Consider the following 27,128-nt stretch of genomic DNA (forward strand, 5'->3'; position numbering starts at 1 on the left):
GGGGGGTCAGGAAAATTGAGAGGGATGAACAGGGCAGTATGAAATTGCCAGCTGAGGAGGGGAGCTGGGGGGGGGGACAGAACAACTGGGGCAGGATTAAATTAGCCTTGGGGTCCCTTCCAACTCTACAGTTGTACTATTCTATTATTCTTATGCCCTAAGCAGTCACAGGATTCAGCAAGGGACACGTTTACATGAAAGCAGCATTGCTGCCAGATAAGGGCCCATTGGAGCTAGTTTTTTTTTTTTTTTTTTTTTTAAAGAGGTTGGCAACCTTTTCACAGGATCAGGCCCACCTCCTTTTTTGTAGTTCTGTGCATTTCTCCTCAGAGGAAGGAAACTGTAGCTTTCACGACGTTGACTTTTATATCAATAACTCCTGTTTCTTTTTAAAACTATTTCTTAATAAAACTAGTGTACAGTTACTCTAAAACAATGTAATAACTTTAATAATAAAAATAAAAATAAAAAACTGCCTTACCCCAAAATTGGTGTGGGTCTCCTCTTTTCCATAATTCAGAAGGCTACAATCAGCTACTGGTGCGTCCCTCGACTTTCAGCCTAGGTCACTGCTTGGACCTTGCCACCTGTGAGATATAGTGACAGCCCCCAACTTGGGTGGTTTTCAATGGAGGACCAGGCTATCATTTGCCATGTCAGAGGCAGCATCCCAGATACGAGCTGCTGGGGAGCCCAAGTGAGGAGAAAGCTGTTGCGCTCAAGTCTTGCTTATGGACCTCCTTGGCCACTGTGAAAACAGGATGCTGGACTAGATGGGCATGATCCATCAGGGCTCTTTTTAAGACTGTGAACCCAGCCCCCAGAGAGGAGGGCACTTGTTGCAACTCTGCATGAGTCACCATTCTAGGGTTTTCTTCTTTGCACTTTCTAAAGCTAATGTGCAATTTCTAGCTACTTCTCAGCCTGTGGCCAGTGCCTATAAAATGCAAAGGAGCTCACAGTTTCCGCTGTGAATAGACACCATAGAGTTTAAGGTCTTTTGCAAACTAAGCAGACTTGGGATCAGTTGCAGTACCCGGAATGCAATCCTATCATTTTCTCCCCCATCCTTCCTTCACCTTACATTGATGAGAAAGAGAACAATCCCCAGCCTGCACAATTGTCCCCAATCTTTATTCTAGGGGAAGGAAGAAACCCACCAACAATTGCTGTGGAACGTGTTGAAATGGCCTCATTGAAAGGGCCAGGAGTTGGGGTTGATTCCTTGTCTGTCACAGCAACCTGAATCATGGGAGGAGAAGCTTATTCCAGAGTGCCAAAAATAAAGGAAGAGGAGAAACCTTCCCTTAACCATTTGAGGCTCCCTGTGGGGCTTTTTTTATACGAGGTGCTAATTACGGTTAAGATTGAGGGGGATTTACAAAGGGCACTTGGAGATGGTTGCTGATTAACTGGGTCATTCAGTCAGCACCTGAAGCCATTAAGGTTCATTTGACTCAGAGGGGCTGTTGCATTTCCCATCCTGCTTTCAGAGGCTTCTCTTTGCAGAATCTGGCTGGCTGCTGTGAACAGATGCTGTTGAGCTAATTGGGCCCTTGGTTTGATCTAGTAGGACTCACACGAGGTCCTTAAGAGCTCATATAGCAGGGGAGGGACTGTATCATCATGCATACGAAAGAACCTCAAGGGTGTTAGGCTCAGCCAGGAAGTGGGTTGCTTTACCTTTTGGAAGATTCGTGGGTAAAGGGACCCCTGACCATTAGGTCCAGTCGTGGCTGACTCTGGGGTTGTGACACTCATCTTGCTTTATTGGCTGAGGGAGCCGGCGCAGTGGCGTAGCATGGGGGGTGCAGGGGGGGCGGCCGCACCGGGCGCAACATCTGGGGGGGGCGTGCTCGCACTCACAGCTCTCTGCCCCTACCTGGCTCGAGTGCTAAAATCCACGGGTTAGGGGGCGCAAATTACTTGCCTTGCCCAGGGTGCTGACAACCCACGCTACGCCACTGAGCCTGCGTACAGCATCCAGGTCATGTGGCCAGCATGACTAAGCCGCTTCTGGCGAACCAGAGCAGCGCACAGAAACGCCATTTACCTTCCCGCCGGAGCGATACCTATTTATCTACTTGCACTTTGACGTACTTTTGAACTGCTAGGTTGGCAGGAGCAGGGACTGAGCAACGGGAGCTCACCCTGTCACAGGGATTCGAACCGCTGACCTTCTGATAGGCAAGTCCTAGGCTCTGTGGTTTAACCTGGGCTTCTGTTAGGCGGGTAGTAACACCCCAACTTTCTATGACTGCTTCAAAGCCAAGGAATTTGGGTGGTGCCTGTGATGCCCTTGCCAACCACTAGGTGGGAGTGATTCCATGCAAAGTTCCAGTTGTTTGCCAAACGAGAAGCACATTAAAAATTAAGGAGCCATTTCCTTCGTTTACCCAGTCTTAATGCTACTACTAAGTCAGGCTTAACAGCAGCAGCTGAACCCCACCCCCCTCTTCTTACCTTCCGTTCTGCTACTGGGAACCAGATTTCACAACCCTGCGGAAAGGAAAGGGGACCAGAGACTGGGCAATGTGTTATTTTACACCAGATGAGGTTGGACTCCCAGCTCCCAGAAGCCCCAGCGTGAGGGATGATGCAGTCCATAAGGTGAGCCTGAAAAATCTCGTCAAGAAAAGGAAAGGAAATTACAGGAGGGGAGAGTGCTCTCGTGCTTAAATCCTGCCTGCTGCTTTCCCTCAGGCATCTGGTCTGCCACTGTGAGAACAGGATGCTGGAATAGATGGGCAATTGGCCTGATCCTGCAGGCTGGTTTTTTGCTCATAAAGCTTTTGTCTTACTGCCAGAATGACTCAATGAAAATCAGGTCCAAGAAAAAGAAAACATCCAATTCTAAAAAAAAGAGGAGAGGAGCTACTTTGCATTGGTAAATTCAGACAAGCAGGCATTTTTACATACTGTATTCGCCAGAATATCCAACTGGAGGGAAAATCTGATAAGGCGGGACCTTTTAGTGCTGGATACCATCACAGGATAGCAAATGGGCCCGTTTAATTTTCGATAATAATTTTACTTCTAGGGTGCATCATTTGGATGTTCTGCCCCCTGCAACCAACATTTGGGTTCCTTGAATGTAAACTCCATGCCCGAGGCCTAAACACAGGCTGGTTCCCTGGACATAAACCAAAGACTGTCCTTGTGGCAGTTTCACAAATGGTTTCTTAGGTTTTGGAACTCATTGCCACCAGAGATGGTGACTGCCACTAGCTTTGATGGCTGTTCAAGAGGATTGGACCACTAGATGGAAGAGGAGATTGGCATGCTGACATAACCTCCAACATTACTCTGATGAAAGTAGGGATGTCGTCAATAATAATAATAATAATAATAATAATTTTATTATACCCCGCCCATCTGAGTGGTCTGCCCCAGCCAACTTGGGTGGCTTCCAACAAATATAAAAACATCACAAAACATTAAACATTAAACAAAACTTTCCTATACAGGGCTGCCTTCAGATAGTTACTTATCTCCTTGGCTTGGGGGGGGGGGGGCTTGCCTAACTCCATACCCTCCAACATTTCTCTGAAGAAAATAGGGACATCCTAAGGAAAAGTGGGACATTCTGGGATCAAATCAGAAACCAAGATGGCTTCTGTAAACATGAGACTGTCCATGGAAAATAGGGACACTTGGAGGGTCTGCGCTGGTTATGGCTTCAGTTGTCTAGTCCCCCTTCAGTAATTTGAAGAGATGTAGCTTACCCCCCCCCCCAGTCTCTTTTCCAAGCTAAAAATCCTCAGGATATTAGATTAGACCAATATTCACTAACCTACTGTCCTCCCAAGGTTTTGGACCACAAATCCCATCAGCCCCTGCCAGAATGGGGTGGGGCCATAGCTCAATGTTAAGAGCATCTGCCTTGATTTCAGAAGGTCCCAGGTTCAATCCCCAACAGCTCCAGGCAGGGTTGGGAAAGTCTCGCTGCCTGAAATCCTGAAGAGCCACTGCCAATCAGTGTTGATGATACTAAGCAAAGATGGACCAATGGTCTGACTCGGTAAAATGCACTTCCTATGTATTTCTCTGTGTTCCTTTTTTGGACTACAACTCCCATGAGCCCCAGCCATTTTGGACTACAACTTCATGCTTGCTGAAGTTGATGGGAGTTGTAGTCCAAAACATCTGGAGGGCACCAGGTTGGATTAGATAGGCTTGCCCTTGGGTGGGTTTTTTTGTTTTGGTAACTAAAAAGAAGGCCAATGAGGTTTAGAGACAAAGAAAATAACAGACGGGTTTTTGTTTTCATTTTTAATTTGGTCTTTAAGAGAAAGGAACCCTCAAAGTGGTTGGAAAAAAAGAGCAAACTACAAACAGTTTGGAAAAACCGATGAATAAAACTTTTTTTTTTAAATCTGGTTTCAAGACAAATCCAGACACAAATCAGAAAGTTTGTCTTTGCACAGCGTGGAACGTCACCAAGAGAAAGGGACAGAACACAAAACAGAAATGGAGTCTTTTTCGGAGCAGGCCGAGTGAAGCCTCAGCGCTGGAATAAACACTCCCCACCCCCACCCCGTGGTCTTTTAGCAGTAGAAAGGTATTGCCTCGCTGGACCTATGAATTTTAGCCGCCGGTACAGTATTCTTTATTAAGGGTGCCAAGGTGGTGAGTTTTTTCTTTAAAAAAGTATTATTTCCCAAAAGGTCAGTAAAAACATGGGATCTGATTTCTGAGATACGGTGACCCTCCCAACGGGTTTGGAAAAGTATTGCCTTGTGACACTACAAAGAGTTAAAAAGATACAGTACGACAAAAGGGTTAAGTATCTCATCTTGCCCATCCCACCTCTTACCTGACTGCTTTCTGCAAAAAAGAAATCCAATATACGCTCATCAACAGGACTATCGATGTTCGTCAGATATTAATTACCAGCATCGTTATTGTCAAACCCTTAAAAGGCACAACATCCATAATATATTTGTGGGGAGGTGGAATATCAAGTGGTTGGAATAATAATAATGAAAAAACAGCGCCCCAGAAGTCTGTTGGTCACGCCACAATGACCAAGAAGTCTGTTGGTCACACCACAGAGAGCCATGGCTGGTTTCCTGGCCAACATCTTTTTCCCTGTGGGGGGGAGGCAGTTTTGTTCCAAAGGTGCAACCTCTACAGTTAGCCTTCAAATAATTACTGCTCCTTACAACTTTGGACATTCAATGGCGGACGCAGCGAAAGAGCCCCTTTCTGGAAACCACAGCCCAAACTGAATGATCTCCTCTCAGCAACTGGCACCCTTGTCCCCCTTGCAAACCCACAATGTGGGGGACGGGGGACGGGACCCCATCCCGTGGCCTGTGTGAAAACAAACTACACTTGAGATGAAGTGAGGGACTATCACAATTCCTCTGAGATACCCTTTTCGACACAGGAGCTGCTGCTGCACTGGTTCAGATGCGAGTTAGCATCTGTAAGCATGAGGGCTAGAAGCATGCTTTTTTGGTGCTGCTGTTGTTTTTCAATAAAAGGAAGAAAAGCCGAGTGGAAGGATGTGCACTGAGCACTTCTGTGCCCTGGAACCTGCCTTTTGAGATGCCTTGCCCTGATCTGTCCCCCCTTTGTGGATTTCATAGCGATGGGGTGAGGGGAATAAATCTGCTACAATGATTAAAACAGTACAAGTTTCAAAGTGCAACCAATCCCACCCAGCCCCACCCCAAGATGTTTTTGAACCCTCCACATCCCCCACACCACAAATACAGGCATGCATAACAACCCCTTCCTTGACCTATGAGGAAAATGCTCATCCTCCCAAAGGCCCCATATCTATTCTTAAAGCGCTGGGGAATAAACTATGAATGATGCCATCCTACATTTTGGAAAGCTGTCTCCAGATTTGGCACCCAAGACAGGCGACCATCCTAAAACAGATTGGGGTAGGGGGTGGGGGCACTTGAACCAATTCATCAACTCTCCACTGCGCATTATTTTCTTTTTCAAGTTGTGGACCATATGATGGCAAACAGGCAAGCTGTTGTTTGTTCCTGTATCTCTCAAACATTTGTATATGTACAGTGGTACCTCTGGTTACGTACTTAATTCATTCCGGAGTTCCGTTCTTAACCTGAAACTGTTCTTGACCTGAAGCACCACTTTAGCTAATGGGGCCTCCCGCTGCCGCTGGAGCACAATTTCTGTTCTCATCCTGAAACAAAGTTCTTAACCTGAGATAATATTTTCTGGGTTAGCGGAGTCTGTAACCTGAAGCGCATGTAACCTGAAGCATATGTAACCGTAGGTACCACTGTAATAGCAATTGCATTGCTACCCCTACCCCCAATACCAATACAGTAATTCTTTTCAGGGATTGTGACCGAAAGGATGCAAATTTGCATTTTGTGTGTTATGTTTAACTTCAATTTCACCGCATTGTCTTTCTTTATTTCTTCACTCCTTGTATGTTATTGAAGTGTATGTCCTTTCTTAAATAATCCAAAATCCAAAAGGGAAAAATAAGGAACACCCAACAGGTTTCAGTGAGATGAGAACGTTTCTCCACAGCACAGGATTATAGCTCTGTTATCAAGGCAGCATCTGCCTCGGATGTGCGGGAATGCTCAAAGAAATTATCAGTTTCCAGCACCCTAAAGTGGTACAGCCTGCTCTCCACCTCTGGACTCTATCATCTCATTCTGCTCTGCTTGCAGAAGGTCCCAGGGCCAATCCTGGAAGCATCTCCAAGTGGGGTGCAGAGAATGTCCCCTACATCTGAAACACTGGAAGAACCATTGCTGCCACTCAGGGTGGACAATATACTGAGTGAAATGAACCAGTTTGGACTCAGAGCAAAGCAGTGTCCTAGGTGTAGATCTGCCCAGCAAAGGGATGAAAACAGCCATGGACAGTGCGGGTTGATTTCAAAAGCTGTGTGCAACTAAGTTTTGAAGAGGAAGGAAAAGGGGCACTTCATATTTCTGCCTGCTCTTCAGCAGCTAAAAGGCACAGATTCCCCAATTTCTGCTGCTCCAGGAAGTAGGGCCCGCACCATGGGATAATAATAATAATAATAATAATAATAATAATAATAATTTATACCCCGCCCATCTGGGCGGCTCCCAACAGATTATTATTAACAATAATAATAAAGCGATAAAACTTCAAACATTAAAAGCTTCCCTAAACAGGGCTGCCTTCAGATGTCTTCTAAAAGTCAGATAGTTGTTTATTTCCTTGATGGGAGGGCGTTCCACAGGGCGGGCACCACCACCAAGAAGGCCCTCTGCCTGGTTCCCTGTAGCTTCACTTTTCACAGTGAGGGAACCGGCAGAAGGACCTTGGAGCTGGACCTCAGTGTCTGGGCTGAACGATGGGGTTGGAGTCAAGAAAGGAGATTCTGATGAAGAACGTTCTGATGGCAAGAGCTGTTTGACAGTGGAAAGGACAACCTCAGAAGGTGGTGGACTCTCCTTCCTTGGACGTTTCTAGGCAGAGGTTGGATGGCCACCTGTCATGGATTCTCTAGCTGCGGTTCCTGCACCGCACTAGATTGGACTTGAAATGGTGGCAAATCCAGCCATTAGCTGAACGTAAACAAGCACTGAATCTGGTTCTATCTTAGCTTGGGGAAGCTTCTCGTGACTCCATTGGGAGACCCTCCTGCCCCAGAGGGAGGAGACTGTTTGACTGAAGACAGTGCACCTGAAAGCAAAAATGTTGAGGACTCTACAAATGCTAATTCCCTCCCTCCCCTCCCTTCTCCACTTGCCCTCATTCCTTTCCCGGGCATCTATTTCCCTAAAGCAAACCTTTTCGACTCCCCTGCTACCAAGACAACATCACACACACAGTCGTGCACACGAGAAGGAACTCAAGCAGGAAACTTTGTGCTGACCCTAATGGTCATAACATTCACTTGCCCCATGCTAAACTGGAAAAGTGACAGTGGCAAAGGGTTCAAAGCAGCCTGAAAAAGAGGCCCTGTCTCCCCACCCTGCCATCACATAATGTGCTTTCAAATAAATAACTGGGAGTGAACTCTTGGGGGTTTATTTTTGCTGCTGGGGCCAGATGAACTTCCACTTCCCACCAGCTGATTTTCAGGTTCAAAGAGCAGCATGGGGCTGTTTACAAAGGGGTTTCCAAACAGCCCTGTGCTGCACTTTGAAGTCCCGACCTTCAAAGCACAGTGGCATAATGATGTCAGGTGATTGGCAGGTGGGCAGCCGCTTCCACCAGTCAAATTTGGCCCACCTGGGATGGGGAGATAAGGATCCAGCCCAAGGGCTAGAAAGGATTCCTTCCCTGCCAGTACCAAAGACATGCCACCCTACATACAGAAAAACCAGAAAGGTGACGATCTCATCCCATCATTTTCCGATCAAGCAGGCTGAAAACAGTAGCCCCAGGTGCAACACTACAATTTGAATGATGCATGCAAGTGGTGCTCCTGGCCACACAGCAGGGGCGCTGCAGCGATGCCATGATTTTGTCTTTTAAAAAAATATCACTAGGTGTTCCTGGGGCTCAGGAGAGAACAGGAGGATGGGTTGCAGCTTTGGCCCTTAACTCTGTGCCTGTCGTGCTTTTTCGCCCCTGGAGAAATGCCCACTGCAGGGGGTTGGATTAGATGACCCTAGAATCATAAAGCACAGTTTCTACCTGCAATATGCTGCTTCAGATCAGACCAGAGGCAGCAAATCAACCCATGGTGTGGGTGGCAGGGCTTTGGCACTGGAAAGGTGGTGGCGGCGAAATCTCCATCCTGTGGGCCAAATGTGTGTGTCAGAAGCTGCTGCCTGAGTCCCAGGAAAAGAGGGAAGAAAGCCCCAAATGCCAACATAGACTAAACCCTTATTCCAGCCTAATATTGTTGGACTCCAAGTCCCAGCAGCCAGTTTAACCAACAGTTTCTTCTCTCTCCTTGCCTATCAGCTGCTAGGCTAGATTCCACAGGGGCCTCATCCTGCAATACCCTACGGCTCAGGGGATGGGGCAAATCAGCACAGAGCTTTGCGCCTGCCTCAAACCCTTTGCTTGTGCAGTGATATCATGGACAAATGGAACACAAACACAGAGCTCTTGTCCCGCAAACCAGGGTTGATGGAGGAAAGGGGAACACAGACTGCTTTGCCACCCTGCCAACAGCCCCCTCCGAGAAATCGGTGACCCCCCCCACCCCCACCCTCTTGCAAGCCCGTAGCTTTCGTCAACAGCCTCATCCAGGGGACGCATCGCAGGGTCATTTGATACAGAAAACTCATGCACACTTTACATTGTCTTAGAAAGTACCAGGTGCGGGACACGGGATTATTAAAAAAATGGAAAATTCCTGATCGGGCCCAGCTAGCGGCTGCAGCTGGAAGTAAGGAAGGAAGAGGGAAAGGGGAAAGTGCACCCCACCGCCCTTCTGCTGGCGAGGTCTGGTTCAGCCAAGAGGGACACGGGTCTCCAAGCTGCTCCGCTGCAGCTCCCGAGTCCTCAGATCATCCTGGCCGCCCTCCTCCTCCTCCTCCATCCTCCTGCTTTTTTGCAAAACACGCAAGAGAGGCTGGAGTTTTGGTTTCTTTGGTGCTGTGCCCAGTCCTCTTTAAATAAACAACAAAAGCCTGGACCACGAAGAGGAGAAGACTTTTCCCGAGAGAAAGAGAAAACTGAACGGGATCCGCCAGTGGCTTCCGGTGCTTTATGCTTCTAGGAGCTTGAACCCATGGAATCCGAGTGGTACGTGGCGTACCCGGAGGAGGCCGAGGGCGTGCTCAGGAAGCTGCTGGTGCTGCCCTTGCTTCCGCCCTTCCGGAGCTCCTCCTGGCCCCCCCAGGAGGGGCTGAGGCCTGTCCGGAAGCCCTCTGGCTCGGAGCAGCAGCTGCTGGCTGGGCGTTCCTCAGGAGCTTCGTACAGCTGGATGCGGATCTGCTCCAGGCACGGGGAGCCGGCGCTGCTCTTAGGGAAGAAGTTCTTGGCATCCTCCTGGGCCAGGAAAGGGCCCGGGACCGTCAGGGAGCACCCCCGGCCTTGGGCCGAGAGGCGCCGCAAGCCCTGAGGTTCCCGCTCGAAAGTGGTCAAGGGGAAGTTGGCGAGGTTGGCCGAGCAGTGGCGGAACGTGTCCGGGATGAGGGAGACGGACGCAGAGCGCAGTGGGCCCTTCCTGGGGCTTGGCAGGGGGCTGGTGTCAATGAAGTTCACCCCTTCCTCCTTGCTGAAGCACTTGTAGCCTCCAGGCCCCCCGCCACTGCCCTTGTAGTAGTCTTCCGGATGGAAGGGCCGGAGGGACAAGGTGCTCTCAGCGGACTTCCGGCGCCTGCGGTGTTGATGCTGCCCTTCCTCTTGATAGGACAGGAGGCTGCTGCTGCTCCTCCGGCGCTCATAGCCGTGCCCCCGCGGGAGGAGGAGCTGGGCCAGGCTGGCGGCCATGTCCCCGCTGGCCCCCCAGTGCTGGAGGTAGGCTGAGATCTGGCTGGTCGTCCAAATGTCCGTTTCGTCGTGGGAGAAGCGCCGGGTGGGGGGGACCTGCGGGAGGAGGAACGGAGAAGCTTCAGAGTGATTGCCGCCTCTGCACCGGGGTCAAGGGCTCTCAAAGGCCATGTTCACACCGTACCATTGAAGCACTGTGATACCACTTAGAACAGTCATGGCTTCTCCCAAGGAATTCTGGGAAGGGGGCGGAGAGTTGTTTGTAGGCCCCTATTCTTCTCACAGAGCGACAACTCCTTGTGAAGAAGGATTGGTTGTTTCACAACTCTGGGAATTGCAGTTCTGTGAGAGGAATGGAAGGGGCCTCCTAACAGCTCTCAGCACCTTTTACAAACTACCCTTCCCAGAATTCTTCGGGGGAAGCCATGACTGTTCTAAGTGGTATCATAGCGCTTTATATGGAAGGCGTGAATGTGGCCCTGGAGCACCCACAGGTAAGCCACCCCTGTTCCACAATTTCTCTGGCAGGTGCCTTAGAAAGGATTCTTGGAGCTGTGCAAGACAACACATTTGAACCATTATTCTGCTTTAAACAGTCATGTCCTCCCACCAGAGAATTCTGGGAACTGTACATCTCTCAGTCGGTAGAGCATGAGACACTTAGGGTTGCGGGTTCGAGCCCCACATTGGGAAAAAGATTCCTGCATTGCTGGGGTTGGACTAGATGACCCTCATGGCCCCTTCTCTGAACTAGGTGAATGGAACTTAACTCTAGGACCGAGCAGTCTCAATCCATGATAAGTAAGCTGCGACGTGACACCTCTAATGTTTCTAAGCTTCTTTTCACACCATCCATAGTTGACAGGAGCTCGGCAGATGGGAACTGGGACTTGGAGATGGACGCATGGTTTTTTAAGACAGCTGAAAGCGAAAAGCAGCCGGAGGGGAGGAATGGGCCTTGTGTGGGGTGGAAGGAGGGGCAGAGCAGCACCATCACTGCTAAAGAACACAGAAGTGCCATTATATTAGCTGTGATCCCTGCATTACAGCGGGTTGGACTACATGACCTTTGGGGTGTCCCTCCCAACTTGACAATTATATGATTACCTTTTCCCCATTCCCCTCCCTGGTAGGTGGTAGAAAGCAGTTACACTTTGTACTTCTCCTGTTCACTGGGATGCAACTCAAACCCTCTGCAGCTCAGTGGTTAGAGCACTTGCTTCCCATTCAGAAGGACCCAGTAAAGCTGGGAAAGATTCCCTGTCCGAAAACCCGGAGACCTGCTGCCAGTCAGTGGAGGTGTTACTAATCTAGGTGGGCGAGTGATCTGACTCAGTATTTTAAGGCAGCTACCTGTATCCCCCCCTTACCTGCAGATACTGCATCTTGTCCTCTGGGGGAGGCTTTGTAGGGTAGGCTTGGGGGAGGCCCCTCTCCAGGGCCGAGAGGTCGTATTTGGCAATGTGGTCCAAGGTCAGGGCGTCCCCAGCAAAGTTGTAATCGTAGGGCCGCTCGTACATCAGGTCTGTATGGATCACCCCGTCCAGGCTGTTTTCTGCAGTCCCAGAGGAAGCAAAGCTGCATTAAAAAGGGTGGGGTGGGGTCCACTGCTAAGAACTTTGGACAAAGGGGTCGGGGTCACAGCCATGCAGGACCCACTCCTCCAAGATGTCAAAGCCCACCTCTCTAATTTCTTTTTTTTGGGGGGAGGGGGTTTCCTTTGGGGGGGAAGTAAGCAGCAAGTTTCTCCTCTTTCACATTGTGTGGCAGGCCTTTGGAACTCCCTGCCTATTGATACCAGGCAGTCTCCTTTGCCAGACTCTTGCCAGCACCTGCTAAAAACAAGCCTGTCCAGTTATATAGGATGTTGGCATGCACTCTGATCCATTCTTTTATTGCCAATTTGCATTATTTCCTGAATGTTTTAAGTAGCTGCTTCCTTTTTAAATCTGTTTTCAATGGTAATTCCTATTGCTTTCTTCCTTTTTGTAAACCACTCTGAGGTCTTGGTTTTTACACCCAAGTGAAATATATAAATTCCACAAACACCATAAATAAAACACACTATGGGGAATACATGGAAGAGTAGGTAGAGTCAGCATTCCACCTGAATGTTCACTGCGATATTAACAGATAGGCTATGCTGGAGGGCAGGGATGAATGCGGACAGATATAACTGCACTGCAGGGAGTTGCATTAACTCACCCTTTGGGTCCCTTTCAATTCTACAATTCACTTGGGCCAGGAGGGGCACATGGAATGGATTTGCTGGCTGCCTTGGTTTCTTCCTGGTCTTGTTCATCATTTCCTACTACTCCCAAACATCAGCCTTGCAACTGAAGGTTCAGCCAAGATGCTGTCCTCCATTCACGTAGGAAGGACACGATGCCCAGGACTGGACTGGACTGCCCAAACGCCCTACCTCCAGAATTTGGGGGACTCCCCCCGCAAAGAAAAAGCACCACTCACCTTCCCCCACATCGTCATTGGACATGACGGCCACACACTTCTCCCAGACAGACTTGATGTCAGCTCGGTAGCGGTCACAAGCCCAGAGGAAAAGCGGGAGCAGGAGGGACTGGATGACCGAGCACCAGAGGACGCAGAGGATCATCCAGTTGTAGGCCACGTCTGACTTCAAGCTGGCAAAGCTCACCACCTGCAGGACAAGGCATCAGGCACGTCGGTAGGGGCTCCTAACAGGCCCTCCAGACTCTCACGGTGGGCAGTGGGCACATTGGCTGGTGGGGTATCTAATGCAGCCGCATTGTGGAAGCTAAGCTGGTCTCAGGCTGGTCAGGGCTTGGATGGGTGTCTGCCTGCCTGGGACCGCCACAGACCTGGACTTGAGTTCACAGAAAATAGGAAGGGTACAAGTAGAGGTTTGTTTGCTTGTTTTATTATTATTTTTTTTTTTTAAATAATTTTTATTGCATTTTCCACAAAAAAGAACAAAAAAAGCAAATTTTCACAAACATTACAAAAAGAAAAGTTTTCACAAACATTGCAAAAGAAAAGAAAACATAGACAAAAAAAGAAGAGAAAAAAGGAGATTTTAACATAAAAAAAAACAAAAAGAAATCCCTCACTTTCCAATTATAACCTTCAAAACCTTATTTTCCTTACTTCCACCCGCCTCCCGATCTTGTATTCTATGTAATAATTAGTTCAGCAAGCTCAATCTTTGTTCATTTTGATTCTTGATCCCTCCCTTTGTGCTCTTATTTAACTCAGTCACTAGAACCCCTTCTTTCCTTTTCAATGTCCTCAACATTCAAAGATTTTACAGTGTTTTTGTAGATAGACTTTAAACTTCTTCCAGTCCTCTTCCACCTGCTCTTCTCCTTGATCTCGAATTCTGCCAGTCATTTCAGCCAGTTCCATATAGTCTATTACTTGCATCTGCCATTCTTCCAGAGTGGGTAGATCTTGTGTCTTCCAATACTTTGCGATGAGTATTCTTGCTGCTGCTGTAGCGTACATAAAGAAAGTTCTATCCTTCTTTGGCACCAATTGGCCGACCATGCCCAGAAGAAAGGCCTCTGGTTTCTTCAAGAAGGTATACTTAAATACCTTTTTCAGTTCATTATATATCATCTCCCAGAAAGCCTTGATCCTTGGGCACGTCCACCAAAGGTGAAAGAATGTCCCTTCAGTTTCTTTGCATTTCCAACATTTATTATCGGGCAAATGGTAGATTTTTGCAAGTTTGACTGGGGTCATGTACCACCTATATATCATTTTCATAATATTCTCTCTTAAGGCATTACATGCCGTGAATTTCATACCGGTGGTCCACAACTGTTCCCAGTCAACAAACATAATGTTATGACCAACGTCTTGTGCCCATTTTATCATAGCAGATTTTACCGTTTCATCCTCAGTATTCCACTTCAACAGCAAGTTATACATTCTCGACAATATCTTAGCATTGGGTTCTAACAATTCTGTTTCCAACTTTGATTTTTCCACCTGGAAGCCAATTTTCCTGTCCAAATGATAGGCCTCTCTTATTTGAAAATAATGTAACCAGTCTCGCACCTTATCCTTAAGTTTCTCATAGCTTTGCAATTTCATTTTATCTCCCTCCTGCTCCAGAATTTCCCAATATTTTGGCCAATTAGATTCCATATTAAGCTTTTTTAAGGCCTTTGCTTCCATAGGTGAGAGCCACCTAGGGGTTTTATTTTCCAATAAATCTTTGTATTTCATCCAGACATTAAACAATGCTTTCCTGACAATATGGTTTTTAAATGTCTTGTACACTTTAGCCTTACCGTACCACAAATATGCATGCCACCCAAAAACGTTATCATATCCTTCCAAATCCAAAATATCCGTGTTTTCAAGAAGTAGCCAATCCTTCAGCCAGCAAAAAGCTGCTGCTTCATAATATAACTTAAAGTCCGGCAGGGCAAACCCCCCTCTTTCCTTTGCGTCAGTAAGAATTTTGTATTTTATTCTGGGCTTTTTGCCCTGCCAGACAAATCTAGAAATTTCTTTTTGCCACTTCTCAAAACAGTCCATTTTGTCAATGATTTGTAGCGTCTGAAACAAAAACAACATTCTTGGCAATACATTCATTTTGATAACAGCAATTCTACCCAGTAAGGAAAGTTTCAAGTTTGTCCAAATTTCAAGATCTTTTTTCACTTCTGACCAACACTTCTCATAATTATCTTTAAATAAATTTACATTCTTCGAAGTCAAGTTCACCCCTAGATATTTCACTTTTTTCACCAATATTAAACCTGTTTCTTCCTGAAACCTTTCCTTCTCTACTGCTGTCAAATTTTTCTCTAAAACCATAGTTTTTGATTTATTCAATTTAAAACCTGCCACCCGACCAAATTCTTGTATTATTTCCAGTGCTCTTTTAGAACTAGGGATTGGCTCCTGTAGCGTCAGTACTAGGTCATCTGCATAGGCTTTAAGTTTATAGTGTTTAACTCCGACCTGTATACCCTGAATCTGTTGGTCCCTTCTAATCATATTCAGCAAGACCTCCAGGACTGAAATAAAAAGCAAAGGGGAAATTGGGCAGCCTTGTCGTGTCCCTTTCTCTATCTTAACTTCTTCCGTTACTGCATTATTCACTATTAATTTCGCCTTCTGTTCTGAGTAAATCGCGCCTATACCGTTTCCAAACCTTTCTCCAACCCCCATCCCTTGCAAATTTTTCCTCATAAAGCTCCACGAAATATTGTCAAAGGCTTTCTCCGCATCAATAAATATTAAAACAGCTTTTGTATTTATATTAACTTGTAGCTTTTCTAAAATGTCAATTAAGTTTCTCGTGTTATTTGACAATTGTCTGCCTGGGAGAAAGCCAGCTTGGTCTTTATGAATCATTGTTGCTAAAACTTTTTTCAATCTTCTAGCTAAAATATCAGCAAAAATTTTATAATCCACATTAAGTAGGGATATGGGGCGGTAGTTCTTTAGTTGTGTCTTTTCTATCTCATTTTTCGGTATAAGCGTGATGTAAGCTTCTTTCCACGACTCCGGCGCTCTTTTCCCTTCCATAATTTCATTGCCAACCTCCATTAGAGGTTGAATTAAGTAATCTTTCATGTCTTTGTAGTATTTGGAGGTTAGCCCATCCGGGCCTGGAGACTTGCCTAGTTGCAGGTTCTTAATGGCACCTTCAACCTCCTGTTCAGAAATTTTGTCGTTCAATATTAATTTATTCTCTTGAGAAATTTTTTGTAATCCATTTGTTTCCAAAAATTTCTCGATTTTAATCTCATTCTGTGGCCCTTGTGAATACAGTTGTTTAAAGTATCTCTGGAAGCAGTCTTGAATCTCCCGTGGGTTTTGTATATTTCGTCCATTTACTTCAAGATTGGTAACAGTATTTAATTTCTGTCTTTTCTTCAGCTGCCAAGCTAGCAGCTTTCCACACTTATTGGCCGATTCGAAGGTTTTTTGTCTCATTTGTTTAATTTTCCATTCTATATCCTGGTTAACCATTTTCAAATATTGTGCCTGATGTAATTTAATTTCTCGTAGAATGTCCTGTGACTTAGGTTTAGTCCTTAATCTCTTCTCGCCTTCTCTAATTTTCTCTAAAATCTTTTCTTTCTTCTCCTCTTGAAGTTTCCTCTTTATAGCATTTTGCTGGATCAAAAACCCCCTCATTACGGCTTTACTTGCATCCCAGATTACTCTTTTCTCCACGGTAGTCTTCAAATTTATCTCAAAGTAGTCTTTTAGTGTTTTTTGGGCCTTTTTCACAATTTCAGAGTCTCTAAACAAGGTGTCATTCATTCTCCATCTAAAGGAACCAGTGGGTGTTAGTTTCATATCCATCTTCACTGGGTTATGGTCGGAGCAGATTTTGGGGCAGATTTCCACCTTTCGAATCTTGGGTGCCATCCCTCTTGTAATCCAAATTTGGTCTATTCTAGTCCAGGTCAAATTGGCTTCAGAGAAGAAGGTCCCCTCTCTACCTAGGGGATTTTTAGTTCTCCAAATATCAATCAAGTCCATATTGTCTGTCAATTCAAAAAAGGTCTTTGGTAGTCTTCCATCTTTTGTGACTACTTGTCTTTCAGATTTATCCATATATGTCGAGACAACGCCATTCATATCTCCCATCAAAATGATATTTCGATCTATAAAGTCCATTAACGTCTCATGCAGTTTCTTATAAAACTCTGATTTCCCCTCATTAGGTGCATAGACTCCAATTATTACTAATTTCTCTCCTTGAAATTGTATTTCAATTGCCACAAATCGTCCATGTTCATCTTTAAGGAGAAACTTTGGTGATAATTTCTCTTTTGCGTAGATCACAACTCCTCTTTTTTTTACTTTGTCTGATGAAATAAAGTCTTGGCCTAACTTTTTATTTATCAATAATTTCCTTTGGAGTCTTGTTATATGTGTTTCTTGTAGGCAAATTAGGTCCAGTTGTTCCTTTTTCAGAATATGAAAAATCCTCTTCCTTTTGCTGGGGGAATTCAAACCTCGAACATTCCAAGTTAACATCTGCAGAGACATGTTGTTGTTATTCTGCTGTTCCACCAGTTGCTCCTAGAAGTTGCTCTTGGTTTGTCGGCGGTATCTCTTTCCGTTGGTCCAGTCCCAAGAGAGTTCTTCCTAAGTCAGGTGGTCCCAGTCCTAATATTTCCGAGTCTTTTGTTCTGGCCTCTCTTTGTAATTCTTCTCCAAAATTTCTCAGAAAACTCTCTTTATCTTCCTCTGATCTTATCTTAATTTTCTTTCCTTTAAATGTAAACGAGAGGCCTTGTGGGAATTCCCACCTGAACAAAATTCCGTTTCTTTTTAGCAGGTCCACCAAATTTCCGTAATTGGTTCTAAGATCAAGCAGGTATTTCGGGATATCTTTAAAAATCTCAATTCTCACCCCTTGGATATCGAGTGCCTTCTGGTAGTGTAGACTCAGTATTTTATCTCTTTCCTCTTTTGTCCTTAGAGCAATCAAGCAGTCTCTCGGCCTATTTTTCCTCTTAACCCTTCCCAATCGAAAAGCACTCACTATCTTAAATTCTTCTTTCTCTGGATCCAGGTCCCAGCACTCCTCAAATTCCGATGTCAACAGTTCTATCAAGTCTCCTTCTTCTATTTCTGGGACCGATCTAATTCTCAAGTTGGTCTGTTTCTCTTTAAGTTCAATCAAAGAGAATTGTACCTTGTATTCATCCAATTTTTTATTTATTGGTGGTATCTTTTGTTCTACTGCCAATACCCTCTCTTTGGCTTCCTCCGCTGTCTTCTTTGTCTCCTTAGACTCCTGCACCAGTCTGTCAATCGCCTGGGTGTTAGAATTCACATTCGTCCCCAAATCGTTTACTTTTTGCCCCAGGTCCTTAATAGTTGAAGTATTTTGATCAATCTTAGCTGTCAAATTTTGCAGAGCCGATAAAATCTTATCTAATGTTGCAGAATCCGATCCTGTTCCTTTTGATTCTTCCCTTTCTGTGGCTTGTGGGACAGAGAGTCCTGCTGATGATGTTCTTCTATGCTGGAGTTGCTGCTGTGCCTGCAGCTGCTGCTGTTGTTTAATTTTTGCTCTTGTTGATACTTTATCTGGAGGCTGTAACTTGTCTGGTTGTTTCTCTTCCATTGCTTGCCTCTAGAAATCAAGGTCACTCACACAGTTCCCAAGCTTCCTTCTTAGCTATAAACAATAGCAGCTGCAGTGGAAAATCCCCAGCTATAACACACAGTTCCTCTAGGGGAGCAGAATACCAGGTTGTTTCTTCAATAATTGTTAAACAGTAACTTCATCAGCTCCCCAGTTATCTTTCCAATTTGTTGCAAGAGTAAAAGAGTAAAAAAGTTATAAATTTGGAGGCTCCCTTGATTGTTACCAGTCCTTCTAAGCATTCAGTAGCAAAAGTTACAATGTCCATAAACAGTACTTTCACAGTAGCCTTGCATTTATTTAAAACAGACCGGCAGATCAGTGTTAAAAGTAAAGTGGTGGATTTTTTATCCCCCCTTCCCTACTTGGGGGGGGGGGGTTCTTTTGCTCTGACAGTGAAATTTAGCTCTTTATATAAAACAAGTCAGTGGTTCAAAGTTCCCTTGTCCCTTGCTTTTATTCTATTTACAGGATCGGCAAAGCGGACTTCCTGTTTGCACTTTGCCGATTTCAGGTCCGAATTTTAAATTCAAGTTCAAAATCCCGATCAAAGTTTCTAGTTTCAAGTTCAAATTTCAAGTTCAAGTTTCTAGTTTCAAGTTCAAATTCAAATTCAAAATCAAAGTCCAATACTTGGTCTTAACTTTGATCTTTCCAAGTTCCCAATTCTTACTCACGGATAGCTGTTTTAATCCGATGTTTCACAGGAAAAAGGCCAGCGCTCTCCGGTAACTGCTATGCAGCTTCACTCCGCAGAAGTAGCGATCGGCTCCAGCACAGCGCTACACCCCCGCTCCGCTCCGGAGCTCTTTTCAGGGCTCCTTTGACAGTTCGGGGGGGCGCAAAGCGTGCCCGCTGAGCCCCACGGCCCCAGGCTTCACCCGCCTGTGGGTTTTTTGAGGGTCCTCCGCTTCGCTGTAGCGGTGGACCCGATTTCTGCGGAGCTTCCCCCTCCGTTTCAGAGGGTATCCGCCATTACCGATGGCGCCGCCTCCGGAAGTCTTGTTTGCTTGTTTTAAAGTCCTTCACGCAGAGCATAGCTGAACTGCAGCACTCACTCCCACAGGAGGCAGTGGTGATTTTAAGAGAGAATAAGACAAATTCATGGGGGAGTTGATGGCTACTATATTCTGCCTAAGTTAGATGCAACAATGCTTCTGAAGATCAGCTGCTGGAAGCCACTGGAGGGGAGAGGGTGCTCTTGCTGGTTTCCCTTTGGAGCACCTGCGAGAACAGGAGGCTGGACTGGATCAGGCCATTGGTGTGATCCAGCAGGCTCTTCTTATGATCTTAAGCAGAGTGCAAGCTGATGGTGGAGCTCCAGAACAGCTTGCATCTGGCGACGGTTTCAAGAGGAAACGTGAGAGAAGGCAGTAGATGACTGAGCACACTGGCATAGCAACATAAGGAGGGTTCTGATGGATCAGGTCAACTTGGGAGGCCCATCTAGTCCAGTATCCTGTTCTCAGTGTGGCCAACCAGATGCCTTTCTTCTCCTGTGGTTTCCAGCAGCTGGTGTTCAGTAGCATGACTGCTTCTGACTGTGGAGGCAAAGCATAGCCCATTATGGCTGGTAGTCATGGATAGCCACCTCCTCCTCCATGAATCTGTCCAATCCTCTTTGAAAGCCATCCAAGTGGGTGGTCAACCCTGTGTCCTGTGGGGGCAAGCTGCATAGCTTAACGAAGAAGGACTTTCTGTCACCTGTCCTGGATCTTGCAGCTTCATCAGATGTTCACAAGTCCCAGTGCCATGAGAGACGCGACTCTTCCCTTTGTACAGAAGGCACATCCTGTGCAAAGGTACGTACCTTCCTGCTGCACAAAAGGAAACAGGTTTCTACACAGCAGCAAACCTCTCTCTTCTCCATCCAAACAAGCAAGCAAGAGGCATCACACATGGAGTCTGTTGAGTCGATCTTGTTCAGCATAGCCTACAGAGACTGGCAGGTTCCTTCTGAGACTGCAGGCAGATATTCTCTCCCAACTTTTTCTGTGGAGCTGGGAATTGAAATTGGGAACTTCTGCGAGCAATCCAGATGGCTCTACTACTGAGCTGTGGTCCTTTCCCAGCTAGGCAGAAGCAGTCAAAGAGGGCACGGTCAGTAAGGGGGCGTGGCCTGGGCAGAATTCTGAGATCCAGGGAAAGGTTCCTGCCCCAAAGAGCTTACAGTCTCAGCTGAGACAGAGGTATGTGGTGGTGACACAATGCACAAGGAAGGCATTTAGATTCATATTTTTTATTTTTTTAATTTATTCCAAAAGGGAAGGGACTCATTCCAACATTTAGCATTGAAGTCTAGCTGCAAAAAGCCTTTTCTTTCCCCAGTGGAGCACATTTCCTTTTTGCCAGCCTCAGCCCTGTCTGGAGACTCAAAATCGCTGCACAGACATTCAGCCTGTCCAATGCAAAGCCATCCAATTAATAGCATCTTTGAATTTAAATTGGGGGCCAGAAGGGTGAGGGTGGTGAGGGTAGATGGGAGGGGAGCCAAAACCGGAACACGTGGACATTTATATCAATCAAGGCTAGAAAACAGAGGTTTTCCCCACTGTTAATCAATGTTTCATTAACACCCCCAGTGCAAGCCAAATTCAAATTAACTTAATTTGATCTTTATAAATTGAGTGCGTAATGTCTCTCAGCAGAACAGAGCCGTGGCGGTGAATCAGGCTTGAAGTACATGAGGGAGGATTTCGGTTTGCGGGCGGGCGGGTGAGTGGGAAAGAGAAGAATCTCATTTCCATTTTTATAAACAAGAAGGAATGGAGGAAGGAAGAGCTACAGAATGATGCTTCCAAGAAGAACAGCCCCCACTACCCAGTCAGACACATCCTACCCACCCTCCTGCTGAAGCTGCCATACGTTTGCAAATTTTGCAGCCATGTGGGCGCAGGGAGTTTGGCATAGTGGTTAGATTGCTGGAGAGGTGTGGAATCCCGGTTCAAATCCCCATCCCACCGGAAGTTTCACTAGGTGACCTTAGCCTAATCTCTGTCTCTCTCTCAGCCTAACCCTACTGTGGACTACTCTAACACACTCTATGTGAGGATGCCTTTGAAAAGGGAGCTTCAGCTGGTCCAGAATGCTGCAGCCAGACTGCTGATGGGAGCCAACAAGGGAACAGAGACAGCAGTCCCTAGTACAGTGGTACCTTGGGTTAAGTACTTAATTCATTCCGGAGGTCCGTTCTTAACCTGAAACTGTTATTAACCTGAAGCACCATTTTAGCTAATGGGGCCTCCTGCTGCCGCCGCGCCGCCAGAGCATGATTTCTGTTCTTATCCTGAAGCAAAGTTCTTAACCCCAGGTAATATTTCTGGGTTAGCAGAGTCTGTAACCTGAAGCGTATGTAACCCAAAGTACCACTGTAGTCTAATAACAACAGCAAGCTCAGAAAGATTTCACAGTCAAAGAGGACTCTTTAAAAAGGAAGGTTTGTTCTCCATTGACTAAGACGAACCCCTGATGGCTCAGATATCACATCTACTCACAGGAAGAGTCCTCTATCCATTTCCATTGCTAGGCCCCGTCCCACTCAACTGATTCACAAAGTCTCTTTGGAAAGCCCAAGGTCAGGATAAGGAGACAAAACCTGCAAACATTCCACTTAGTAATGTTTGCTCAAAGACCCCCTTAAGGTTAACATCTCAGCAACACTCCCTTCACCGTGATGCCCAAGCCAAGAGAGCTCTTCCATGACATCCGAGCAGCTAAGCCAATGGCCCAGAGCAGGCTGACTGCTTGAGGGTGGACAGCACTGTCATCCACAATTGTAAGAGTTTTAGAGATGAAAGAGGAGTGATCTGCTGAATTTCACTCTGTCTTTTAGGGTGTAAAATGCAGCAGAGATTCTCCCACCCCAGTTCTTCCCTTGAGGCCCAGCACCTTTTCCAAGCGCACACATCAAAGGAACACAGAGTTCTTTCCACCCGCTCAAACTGTACATCCTTTCCCCCTCCCTCCTGGCCCCAGGGAACGAGCAATCTGAAAAGAAATTCTGTTGCTGTCCAGCCTCACCACCCTGGCTGCTAAAATCCTGCCAATCCTGTAAGGTTTAACCCTCTTTTAAAAAGCATCAGAGATCAGTTAGGGAGGAAGGTAGCTAGTTACTTAGTTGGGAACCAGTTTGGGCACCAAGAAATAAAGTAGACGCACATTGGGTTCTCTCTGTTTTATGTCAGTGACTTTCCCTTTGCTTTCCAAACAAGGAGAGGGAGTGAGGCTTCTTGGCTAAGAAGCCAAGATGCTGTGGATCTTCAAATCTGGGCATAGCCCGGTGTGGGGCTTAGCAAGCCACTGTTTAGCCAGCCTCCAACTCACTCCCATCTATATTACGGATTGGGCTTCTGCCATCTAGTGGGTTACTCAAAGGAACACTGGCAGAGACAAAAGGAAAAAGAATCCCAGTGGCTGATAGGAACTCATCTGCCTATGTTGAGTTTACATAACAACATGAGAAAGAGCCTGCTGAATCAGGCCAATGGCTCACCTAGTCCAGCATCCTGTCCCCACCTTGGCTGACCAGGTGCCCCAGTGGGAAACCAGCAAGCAGGACCCAAGTGCAAAAACACCCTCTGCCCTCCTGGAGCTTCCAGCAACTGGTATTCAGAAGCATCGTTGCACCCAAATGTGACGGCAGAGCAGAGCCATCATGGCTAGTAGCCAGTGATAGGCATGAATTTGTCTGATTCTCTTTTAAAGCCATCCAAGTTGGTGGCCCTCATTGCTTCCTGCAGGAGGGAGTTCCGTAGTTTAACTGCACACTGCATGAATAAGTCCTTTATTTGATCTGTCTTGGATTTTCCAACACTGAGCTTCACTGGACAGCAACGAGTTCTAGTGTTATGGGGGGGGGCTTTTCCCCATCCTTGGGGCCCCTTCCAACTCTGAAGTGATGATTGGCTGCCCCCACACAGGGGAAAAACCAGCTCTGCCCTGATCAGCCTATCTCAATATTGATTCATTGGACTTTGATCTGCCACTGACCTTCCATGGAAAGGACTTGCGTGCTTGGCTACATGCTGCTTCCTGGCATTGTTTGTTCAAGTTCCCCTTGCATGCTCCTGATTTCCACAGGAATCATACACACAGCTTCTCTGCCTTCACCTTGACTGGCAACCATCCTCTAATAAAACAATTCATCTGCATTAATTGGGAGAGCTGGAAGACGCTGCTTATTGTTCTGGAAAGTGATTAGAAACCCTTGGAACGGCAGGCAGGCATTGGGCGCGATGCCAGAGAGATAAGAACAAACCAGGACATGGGGCACCGGAATGTAAGGCTTCTCCTCGTTGGGCTCCAGCCTCCGAGATGCCTTTTCTTGATTTCCAGATGATGGCGAGGCAGCAGCGGCTATGTTTAGCCGGAGCCGTCTCAGTGGGCTGCAGGGAGGTCCTGGGAAGGGGGACTGTAGGAGCTTGGAATCCAGTCTTGGCAAGCGGGCTGTTTTCCAAGGGAGTGGAGGAGGAACCACGTGCAACAAAGGCGTGCTCCTCAGGGCTTGCTTTATCAAACAAGGGAGGGAATGAAAGCCCACGGAGTGACTGCAGCTTGCTAACTAGGAGAGATGTGCCTGAAACGTACCCTGGTTTCTGGAGAGGGATACACACAGGTCCCTTGTTGGCACTGTTAAGAGCCATCAGGGGATCCATTATATTTGAAAATTCGGGTTCTCTAGCCAAGGGGAAAGTAACGTAACCATTTTGGCATTTTTTGCAAGTCAGCCTGTTCTGGGCATCATACCAGGTTGCTCTGCCCGGTGCCCTTCAGGTCTAGAGGGGGCTCCTCCTGCCTTGGTGGAGTCAGACAATATCATCTGGAGGGACTGCTCAACATTCCCCAACCTCAGCGGTTCTCAACCTGTGGGTGCCCAGATGTTGTTGGACAACAACTCCCATCATCCTTGAGCTCTGGCCTTGCTAGCTAGGGGTGATGGGAGTTGCAGTTCAACAACATCTGGGGACCCACAGGTTGAGAAAGGCTGCAAAACCAAGTGCCTTCCAGATGTTGTTGGGGACTAACTACCATCTTCCCTGATAGTTAAGGATGATGGCCAAAATTGATGAGAGTTGGGACACCAAGAACACCTGGAAGTCAGTCTCTCTCTCTCTCTCTCTCTCTGTGTGTGTGTGTGTGTGTGTGTGTGTGTGGTCCCATCTGCACTATACATTAAACCTGCATCATACCACTGTAAACTGTCAGGGCTTTCCCCAAAGCATCCTGTGTAATGTAGTTTGCTGAGGTTGCTGAGAGTTGTGAGGAGAGCCCCACTCCCCTTACTGAACTACAATTCCCAAAGTCCTCCGTGATGAGAGATTGATCATTAAAGCCCCCTAGGAATTGTAGGTAGGTGAGGGGGGTATGCGCTCACCTCACAACTCTCAGCACCTTTAAAAACTACATTTCCTTTCTCCTTGATCATTCTGGTTGCCCTTTCCTGAACCTTTTCCTCTTTGAGGCAAGGCAACCAGAACTGTGCACGGCATTGCAAACACGGTGGTGCCCTGGAATTGTATACAGTGGTACCTTGGGTTACATACGCTTAGTTTACATACGCTTCAGGTTACAGACTCCGCTAACCCAGAAATAGTGCTGCAGGTTAAGAACTTTGCTTCAGGATAAGAACAGAAATCGTGCTCCGGCGGCGCATTGGCAGCAGGAGGCCCCATTAGCTAAAGTGGTCCTTCAGGTTAAGAACGGACCTCCGGAACGAATTAAGTACTTAACCCGAGGTACCACTGTACTGTATTCATTGTATACATTATTAATACTGGCTGTTTTATTTTCAGTTCCTTTCCTAATGCTACGTAGCGGGGAATTTGTCTTTTTCACAGCCACTGCACACTGGGTTGACATTTTCATTCAGCTATTTACTATGCCACCATCTCATGCCTGGTCCATCACCGCCAGTTCAGAATGTATAGGTAAAGATAAAAATTTTTTGCTCCAATGTGCATCCGTTTACACTTGTTTACATGGGATTGCATTTGCCATTTTCCTGCCCTTTCACATGGTTTGGAAAGAGCTCTTTGCAAATCATAGAATCATAGAGTTGGAAGAGACCACAAGGGCCATCGAGTCCAACCCCCTGCCAAGCAGGAAACACCATAAGAGCACTCCTGACATATGGTTGTCAAGCCTCTGCTTAAAGACCTCCAAAGAAGGAGACTCCACCACACTCCTTGGCAGCAAATTCCACTGTCGAACAGCTCTTACTGTCAGGAAGTTCTTCCTAATGTTTAGGTGGAATCTTCTTTCTTGTAGTTTGGAACCATTGCTCCGTGTCCGCTTCTCTGGAGCAGCAGAAAACAACCTTTCTCCCTCCTCTATGTGACATCATTTTATATATTTGAACATAGCTATCATATCACACCTTAACCTCCTCTTCTCCAGGCTAAACATGCCCAGCTCCCTTAGTCGTTCCTCATAAAGCATCGTTTCCAGGCATTTGACCATTTTGGTTGCCCTCCTCTGGACACGTTCCAGTTTGACAGTGTCCTTCTTGAACTGTGGTGCCCAGAACTGGACACAGTACTCCAGGTGAGGTCTGACCAGAGCAGAATACAGTGGCACTATTACTTCCCTTGATCTAGATGCTATACTCCTATTGATGCAGCCCAGAATTGCATTGGCTTTTTTAGCTGCCGCATCACACTGTTGGCTCATGTCAAGTTTGTGGTCAACCAAGACTCCTAGATCCTTTTCACATGTACTGCTCTCAAGCCAGATATCACCCATCTTGTATTTGTGCCTCTCATTTTGTTTGCCCAAGTGCAATACTTTACATTTCTCCCTGTTAAAATTCATCTTGTTTGTTTTGGCCCAGTTCTCTAATCTGTCAAACAAGATGAATCCTTTCTATTGCAGAGACCCTGGACAACTTAGTACCACCAGCAATTGCAATCACACTCACCAGTATAGGAAAGCCCATGAGGAAGTCATAGATGAAAACGATCCCCGCGATCAGATAGGTGATCTGCAAAGAAGTCTTAATGGGTTCCGAGCCATCAATGGATGAGCGCCTCTTGCCTTGAGCGTCCTCCACCACGATGGTGGGGACGTTGAATTTGTTCTTGTCGATGTTGTTGCCTGCCTGGATGGAGAAAGTTTGGAAGAGGGCGATGGCCATGCAGACCACGCCCATGACCACGCTCCCACTGATCAGGAGCAGGAAGCAGACGCCAAAGCCCAGGCCGATCTCGGTGACGATGAAGCGGCAGTCGGTAGCGTAGAAGCGCTCCGTGGTGTCGTGCCAGCCCACGGCCGGCAGCGTGGAGAGGATGAAGGACACCATCCAGATACCCATGACGGTGTGGACCGCTTGCTTCTTGGTGTTGCTTAACCTAGAGAGGGGAGGAAAAAAGACACCTCCCCTTAGGACAAAGCCACATTCTCCGTATCCTTTCGGCTGAAAGCGAAACAGATCATCCCAAGCATTTGGCAATGGCAACCATACAATCCTAGAATTGTAGAGTTGGAAGGTACACCAAGGGTCATCTTGTCCAACCCCCCTGGAGTGCAGGAATCACAGCAAAAGAACCTCTGGTACAAGGTTTCCCAAGCTTGGGTCTCCAGATGTTGATGGACTACAACTCCCATCATCCCTAACTAGCATGATCAGTGGATGATGGGAGTTGTAGTC

General features: G+C 46.6%; 1 protein-coding gene across 2 annotated transcripts in view; it reads right to left on the reverse strand.

Moving 5' to 3' along the window:
* Positions 1-4,257: 4,257 nt before the first annotated feature.
* GPR153 (G protein-coupled receptor 153) overlaps positions 4,258-27,128 on the reverse strand; it is a 42,452-nt gene continuing 19,581 nt past the window's right edge. For both annotated transcript variants that reach the window (XM_079986960.1, XM_079986961.1), the window contains exons 3-6: positions 26,400-26,829; positions 12,841-13,030; positions 11,742-11,926; positions 4,258-10,467 (exon numbers count right to left, since the gene is read on the reverse strand). In XM_079986960.1, the coding sequence (XP_079843086.1) occupies positions 9,652-10,467; positions 11,742-11,926; positions 12,841-13,030; positions 26,400-26,829 (1,621 nt within the window). In that variant the 3' untranslated portion in view covers positions 4,258-9,651. The remainder of the gene's footprint in view (positions 10,468-11,741; positions 11,927-12,840; positions 13,031-26,399; positions 26,830-27,128) is intronic.

This window comes from Podarcis cretensis (genome assembly GCF_951804945.1).
Source record: "Podarcis cretensis genome assembly, chromosome: 8".
In the NCBI taxonomy this organism is placed as follows: Eukaryota; Metazoa; Chordata; class Lepidosauria; order Squamata; family Lacertidae; genus Podarcis; species Podarcis cretensis.